This window comes from Nomia melanderi, chromosome 2 (assembly GCF_051020985.1).
Source record: "Nomia melanderi isolate GNS246 chromosome 2, iyNomMela1, whole genome shotgun sequence".
NCBI classification, from domain to species: domain Eukaryota; kingdom Metazoa; phylum Arthropoda; class Insecta; order Hymenoptera; family Halictidae; genus Nomia; species Nomia melanderi.
Genome location: NC_135000.1, coordinates 25,711,698 through 25,719,949, shown reverse-complemented (window position 1 = coordinate 25,719,949; position 8,252 = coordinate 25,711,698). Strand labels below are relative to the sequence as shown.

At 50.3% G+C, this 8,252-nt stretch overlaps 1 protein-coding gene across 1 annotated transcript in view; it reads left to right on the top strand.

Annotated features, from left to right (window-relative positions):
• Positions 1-818: 818 nt before the first annotated feature.
• Positions 819-8,252, top strand: part of Msx (homeobox protein Msx) — a 39,349-nt gene continuing 31,915 nt past the window's right edge. The window contains exon 1 of the mRNA XM_031990968.2: positions 819-1,842. Coding sequence (XP_031846828.1) covers positions 819-1,842 — 1,024 coding nt within the window. The remainder of the gene's footprint in view (positions 1,843-8,252) is intronic.

Sequence of the window (8,252 nt, the reverse complement as noted above, 5' to 3'; positions counted from 1 at the left end):
CTGGAGCAGATCGGTCGAATCGTTGGAGTTGTTTGAGGGAAAGAGGCTGCGAGCTTGGATGATCGTATAGTTGAATAGAGGATAGTAGAGATTGAAATAATGTTGATCGAGTATGCCGAGCGGAGGAGTTCAGGAGACATGTTGATCTCTTAAAGAGACTGCTCCGGACTTTAATGGGGGGATCCGCTCGTGCCGGGTCGGTCGGTCCGCGGCGATGCGGCGGATTCCGAGAATAACGGGCCCCGGGAACAGCCGGGATGGCAGGCCGTGAGCGTTCCTGATGATACCGCGACGACCGATTGCGAGCTAGACGGACAGCCGATCGAAGAGCCGCCGCTGCGATGACAGTCCTCTTTGTTGCCCGCCCCGTTGACGGTTTAAACAGTTCGCGCGGACGCGGCCTGTGTGGACAATAAAAGCGAGGGGCGATGACCTCTTGGACGATGTCGGTGATAATCGATGGACAGTCACGGGAAAATTGATTCGCGAGAGAGTGACGTGTACCAAGTGTAAATTGTAATTGGAGTGGTCATTGAAATGCTTCAAGTACTCTGACACCTTGTCGTTGAATCCGACGACTCGCTGTTGATGAATTGCGCAACTAAGATTAGAACCCCTCGATGTTTCGCTCGATCGAGACTGCGCTCGCTACGTCCGATGACAAGTTAATCGACCCCGAAGACTCCAAATTAAATGCAACGCGGTTTCCCAGCGAAGCTGCTCCACACTCGTGAAGACTCGAACCCCAGAAGACTGACGCGAAGCGCGGAGACTCATCGAGAATTTGTCGCCGCGACCCCGAAGGACACGAGAGGATCATGAGCAGCAGCGAGGGAGTGGTGACAGGTCAAGGCACCGGCAGCGATCGTCTCTGCGAGGACGTGGACATGGCGACCCCGACGTCGGCATCGTCGAACCTGAAGCCGCGGAGCGGCAAGATCAGCTTCAGCGTGGACTCCCTGCTGAGCGACATGAAGAAGACAGCGGTTACCGGCGGGGCGTTCGCCAGGCGAGAGGCCGAGGACCGGCTGGAGTCCGAGAAGTGCCTGGACATGGAGGCCAGGTACCGCGAATTGCTGATCGAGCAGCAGAGGCTGCAGAGCAGAGAGCTGCTGGCCAGACTGAGCCCGCACGGTCTGACGTTCGCCAATCATCACCACCATCATCCGTCGAGCAGGCTGGAGCAGGATCACCCGTCGGCTGGCCGGCAGGAGATCCTGACCGTCAAGGATTTCTCCAGGACCACCAGCCTCGACAAGTCCTCGTCGCCTATCAGGATAGACCAAGAGGTCCAGAGAGACAGGGACGATCGGCGGTTGTCCGCTAGCTCGCCGGCCAGCAGGATCACCGAATCTATGATCCAGCGCGAACGCGGCCAAGAGGACGACGAGAGGATCGACAGGATCACCAACCCGCGATCGGTGTCGCCTGCCAGCAGACGCGAGATCATGGACGATAGAAGCGACTCCGAGGCGAACCGTTCCTTGGAGGGCGACAGGACCACCGATCATCTGGATCTCGAGGATCAAGAGATCAGAAGCGTGGGCCAGTCCGAGGACCTGAACGTGATGGACTCGGACTGCGAGCTGGAGAGGGACATGGAGGGCAACCAGGAGAAGGAGGAGAAGTCCAGCCCGGTAGTGCCTCAGCCGATTCATCCGGGTGTCCAGAGGCCATCCCAAGGGCCGCCTTACCTAGCCGGGGCACCCGGCGCACCCGGATGGAATCCTGCGGGATTTCCGCATTCCCTGGCGGGGTTCGCGTGGCTACCCCCACCCCCGCACCCGCACAATCCTCACGGACATCTTTACACGCCGCACGGAGGACCCACCAGTCCAAACGGTGAGCGTATATCATTCGTTCTCTCGCGTACGCGTTAATACTTTGTAAACGAGACACGCCGTCGACAGGGAAGCCACCGCTGCTGAAAGATTCGGTCACGGGGAATTGTTCGAGTTGTTTAGCTTACCATTAAGCAGCTCGTAGATGTATTTAGTAAGGGATTGTTTCGTTGGAGTACTTAGAACTGGGATTGATTTAGAGCAGGAGTTCAACGCAATGTTTCTGTATTCGATGGACTGATTCAGATTTAGCGTCTAATTGACGCGAGCAGTAGCACTGTGCAGAGGAATACTATTTTATAAACATTGAAATAAGTATTTGTAAGGTTTGAAAATATTGCGAAGTAATTTTCTATTTAGAGTCGGATGTTGTAGAATTCTTGAGCCTCGAATCTTAATAGATTCTTCTAGATGTAGTAGCAAAGATTCGAATATACTTCGGCGGTACGCATGCGTTTGTAGTTATATATACTTAAAACGTAACATAAGTACTTAAAACAATCAATGGTTATTTTCCGAAGAGCTCGTAAACTATTCGAAACAATCCAATGAAAGTTCGAGTATATTCGCAATTATGCTCACTCTCGGCTCTGGTCTTAACCCTTCTCCTCCACCTGGTATTTTCCCCTCGGGAAACAAGAAACCCCAGAACTCGATTAACAAATATATAAAATTGATCGTCGTAAGTCAGACTTACAAGCAATGAAAACATTATCAAAAGACGCATATCTTGCTCAACTCATGGCCCTAATTACTCGCGCAATTTTACAACCGAATCGATCGGCGCGCCGCGCCGCGCCACTATTACCTTCGGTAGAGATCTCTTTTAAGGACTCGCTTAAGCTTCGGTTATGAGAAACCCGGCCGTATAATTCGCATTAGCGTCGCATTATCAGGCCCGAGATTCGAAACGCGGACACTTGTGCAATCGCAGGGTGAAGGGCGATAATCCCTTCCGAGGGGATAAAAGACAAGCTAAACGGCGTGTGTCGCGATGAATCACTGAATATCGTGCTCGCAGCTGAATCGAACTCCGCTCGGGATCGTTCCCAATAAATGTTTATCGAAAATAACAGCCGAATAAATTCTTATTATTCCCCGCGCTTCGTTCGTTGCACCCAACAAATTGCTCCATACATTTATTCCAATAATAACGTAAGCAGTTTTGAGTTAGTGCCCGTTGTAACGTTCCGCGAAACTAACAAGACACTCAGTCGACACGGTCAACATAAATACTTCAAAGATTAAATAAACAATTACTCCAATAAATTCCACTTTGATTTCGTCCATAAACAACGCCCATGGAAATTGAATTATCCCGATAATAACAATACATTCAACTCCGGTTTCGCGATATTAATAACACATCCCGACATTGCGTCTACGATACACTGTTCCGAAAAACCATAATTCATTAATGCAAATCGCCGGACAGTTCAAAATAAATTCACTTCCAAACGAAGAGCACAAATCAAACTTTCAATGCGTCGATACAATTTCAATCGCAAATGATCGTATCCTTTATTCATGACAAAACATCGTCTGAAAATCGACGTTAGAAGCTACACGAAATGTCTGCCATTCCGCATAAGCGATTCAAAATTTATCCTAGGTGCAGGAAGTGTCATCGATTCGAGTCCCGTGGCCATTATTCTCCTGCATCAAAGGACTCGAAGAATATTAGCCGAAGCGTCGCGTCGCGTCGAGTCCCGTCGCGTCGCGTCGGCTGACTGCGACTTATCAAACCGATTTACGGGTTCGTGGATCGTCGGTGCCGTTCCGTTTTCGCCTATCGGCGAGGATTTCCCGACGGCGGGCTTACAATGTCGATGATTAGGGGCACCGGGGGGCCGGCCGCCGGCGCGACTCGCACGACATTCGCGACACGCAGGCCCATACCGCTCGATATTAGTGTCGGCGGTCACGCGAGAACCCGGTTATTATCGGAATTACGTGCTAAAGTATTCGACCATGTCCCGCTTCGAGTCGCCTGACCGTAATTGAAGGCTTCGGGTCGGAAGTTGTTGCCCCGGGAAAACTCTTTCCGCTCCGTAGTGGCGGTACACCGTCGCTCTGGAACCCGCGGCCTTTATCTAACGAGATAACTCCTGCAGGTATTCCAGTGATTTCTGGAATCTCGGGTCGAGTCATTTTGTCAGTGCACCGGGTCTAGCTTGTACTCGCTGACTAAAGTGCAGTTATGTGGAAAATTGTACATGGGTAAAGGATTATCTCGGTGGTTCGAAGTACGCGTCTCAGAAGGATGATCGTTAAGTAACCCTTCGTACTCGAAAGTCTTTCACTGGAAGTATGGATTAAGGAGCGGAGATATTTTATTTAAATATTTCACATATTGATTGAACATCACTTTCTGATGTTGCTATGTCAAATGAATGAGAGTAATCTGTTGACTGCAGAGGTTTAATTGTGTGCTATGGAAACTATAGAAGGTGCAGTAGCAGATATTCTGTGATTCTTGAAAGAAAGGAATGAATTTTGCACATTGCAAACCTAGCATTCCATGTCGTTTCGATTATTACACGTTTCACTGGATTATCTCGTTTACAAGCCACAATTTTGCTAATAGATTGAAATATAACTCAACCGTTCATCCCGAAAGCCACCTAGATAGCTGGAAACCAAAATTTCCACGATAAAATGAAATATCCTCAGCCAAACGTTATCAAACTTCTTCCATCACGTTACACAGACCTCCAGAGTGCATCCCATTTTACCTGCAGCACAATCAAATCTCTCGATCCGCGCGACCCTTCAATCAAACAGCCTCCGATCCTCCTCGACTCCGTTCCACAAACGTCAGACAGAATTCCTCTCGCGAGGTCTCGTCTCCTGTCCGGCGATCGCGGCCGGGCCGCAAGCAGGAACCGATCTAGCCGATGTCCGCATCTAGGCTATCAGGACACGCGACCCCGGGAACGCGCGGAACAGTTGATTTTTATCGATCGTTAGACGGACACTCTGTCGCAATAAAACTCTCGAAGTATCTTCGTGCTGAGATCGCGGTGAAAAACAAGCGTCGCGTCGCGTCGCGTCGCCGATCGAGCGAGACCGCGGCCGCTCACAATCGTGCGAGGGAAACTGATGTCGCAAGATTATCCTACATCTTTCAAGGATCCCATATTCCATCAATTACGTCTAACGACCCTCGAATGGAAAAAGAATCGGACGCGAGACCGTTCTTTCGTCGCGGAACTGGAATCGCCGCGGGTTCCGTGCCGCGCGGAGCCGATCGGTCTCCCGAGCCGGCGATTTTCGCATGACCGCGCCGGGAAAATTATTACCGAGCGGATTTTCAACGGAAGAATTTACGATGTCGCTTGCTTCGCGTCCGACGCTCGCATGATGCCCGCGAACGGCTCCTTGATGGGCCGGGGAAACCTTCGCTCCCCGTTTCCACCGTATAAATTGACTCGCTGAAAGTCGGCCCATTAGTATAAACTATCTAATTAACTACATTTAATGTTATCTAATTAACTATAGTTCAGCGGACAAGAAAACCGGGAAGACTCGTTAGCCAACCCACTATTTCACGATCGTTAATTTAACATCTTCATTCGGTTGCGCGATCCCCCTTTCTTCGGCCGCGGAAAAATTCGCGCGTTTACTCGCGTCTCTCCGCGGGTGAAACGGGAACCGTTCTCTGTTCGACAACCGAACATTGCGTGCTCGAGCTGCGAGTACCACAAGCGTGATTCCGTAATTGTAACAATTCCGCGTCACGTTCGCAGGTAACACCACTGCCATTAAAGCGTCCTTAACATTTCACTAACTTCGTTCCAAAAAGACAATACCCGAAGGCTTTTCCGAAGATCGACCTTCGGTTACCTTCGTCTATCGCCGTCCTCGAATTAACACGCGACGCCATCAAACGTCTCCGCTCGCGCGCCACACCCCGTCAACGCACTCGTTTAGTCACGGTGCAATAAAGACGTTATTATTATTATCGCGGCGCGCGAATATTGCCCACGAAAAACCCGTTCGCCTCGCCTAATCAGCGAGCGATCGGGGTGGTTCCGAAGAAACACGGTTCGGGAATGACCGCGCTAAGATAATCGCGGCCGGGAACAGGCGCAGGTAATTGGTCTCGCGCTACGCGGACGAAAAAGAGGTGGGCAGCGACGGTTATAAGGGACAGAGGGGAGAGGGTTGAAGTGAAACGAAAGATGGCTGTCCGGGCCGAAGAACGAGACAACGATGGTCGACAGAGGCGAGCGGTTTGTCGTTATCATCCGCAAAAACCGGCGAGCGGATGACGTTGCCCAGGAAGCTGGGTGTGCCGGGGCGAACCTAACAAGGGCAGTTTTTACCCCAGGCTTGAATGCATTATGGATGCCCCGAGTTATGTATGACTCTATCATGCTCGGGCTCTCGTGTATTACCGTGCCCCCTTCCCCTGTCGCTGTTCGTTGCTGCCGTTGCCGCTGCCGCCGCCGCTGCTCCACCCCCTTCGCCGACGCCGCTCGCCGTTTAGGCCCGCGTTCTCTCTCGAGTTTTCTACCGACCGCTCCCGTAATGGTCCTAGAGATTTCTTTCTTGGAAACGGCGCGAGTTCCTCATTACTCGCCGCTGTAATTTCGCGCAAGCGTAACCCCGGACTTCGAGCGAGCCACTGTTTCGAGGTGATTCTCCGTTTTTCTGAAAGGATTCAGATTCGATTTAGAGGATGCTTCGAGCTGTTGGAAGGAGGCTTTTTCAGATGATAGTGTTTTTGCTGTTTGGAGTGTCGACAGGGATAGTGTAAGGATGGTTTTAGTTTGAGATTCTTTGAGGTGTTAATTACGTGGTTGGTCGTTGAAGAGTGAAGTATAGTTGTAGAATGAGTTTTATCTTGACGAACCCGACGGTTGATTGAACAGTGACCAGAAATGTATTTAGTAATCGTAGTAATTTAGGAACCAGTAATCAGCACAGGAACATAAACTTTAGCGGAAAGCGGCGCTGTTCATTTATTATCCAGTTGCGCAAGTGTATATTCATTAACCGATCCGCGTTCCTCGGCAGCGTTTCGAGAATCTCCTGGCAAGCCTTCCGAATCTCTGGGATCGCTTCCAATCTCGACGATTTATGCACGAAAATAAAGTACAAACTGATCAGAAGAATAAGTAGCCCCGGTAGAAGCGGCACGAGGTACTCCAAAGCAACTCGCCTGAAGGTGAAAATCGACGATCCTACGACTCTTACAACCCCGAACACGAACTACACGAAAGTTCAAACACTCGGTCACTGTCCACTAGAAAAACTCCGGCCCGAAACACCGTCGACTTTTCGAGCGGCGTGCGTCGTGCGTCGACAACACTGTCGTCTCGCGTCCGCGGCCGGCTCGTTACGTCCTCCGCATAAATGGCTGTTAATGCGTCAACGGCGCGAAATAATCGGTCAATTAAAACGTGGCCTGGCTGCCGGCGTCGATTCGCGAATCGATCTAACCGCGGAGAACGCACCGGCACAATGCCGCCCCGCCTCGTGCCTCGGTTCTAACATCCACGCCTGTTAGACTTAATTGACGATTTTACCTTAACGGCGGCCGGTTTGTACCGGCCTCTTAACAGATACCTTTCCTCGGCTCGTGGCTTTCGTCTCTCCTTCTCCCTCCCCGCCTCTCTCCTCTCCCTCCCTCCCGCGACACGTGTACCTCCGGGTCCAATTAAAATTTTTACCCCGGCCCCGAGCGCGCGGCCTCGCGTCCTCACGGGCCGCGCCGAGTTTTCCTTTAGGGCAACGATTCAATTCCGCGCACCTGAGCATTTTCGGGACCGTCGATCGTTAGATCTTGTACTCCGGTTTCCAGCGTTCTCCGCTACCGAAATCGGAACCCTGGAATCGGAGGTTCAACCTTGTTTCTCGATTCCCTGGTATTTTTTCTTATCGCGGGACCATCTGGACGCGGCCGAATCGGGCAACCGGGTTCTCCTAAATCGAAATTTTAATCTGGCAGCATTGCTTTTCTGGATCTGTGGCCTTTCTTTATTGTCTTTGCATTGTTTCGTGGGTTTCTTGGGTTTCCTGTGTTGCGACGTTTAATTTGATGGAATAGTGATTTAATATATCGATTGGGGTGAGAATAAGGATTCCATTGTGATTTTGTCGAGTTTGTAGAGAAGTCGAGTATGGAGTTGAGTAATAAATTTTCTCATGATGTTTCAATGTTTATGTTTAGAAGATTGTGTAGTGTTCTTAATTGCGTGTTTTTGGAATATAGTGTGGATATTGTAGAAATACACACCGATTGAATTTAATGATGTTTGACAAAGTCGAAACATGTTAAGTTCAGCGGTCCTTAGACTGGAACCTGGATTTGGATATTCAGGTTGCAGTTAATTTACCGGTTGCTCGCGCGTTCGCTTTCCAAACGGATCTGTTAAATAATTCAATTTGTAAACACGTGCGTTG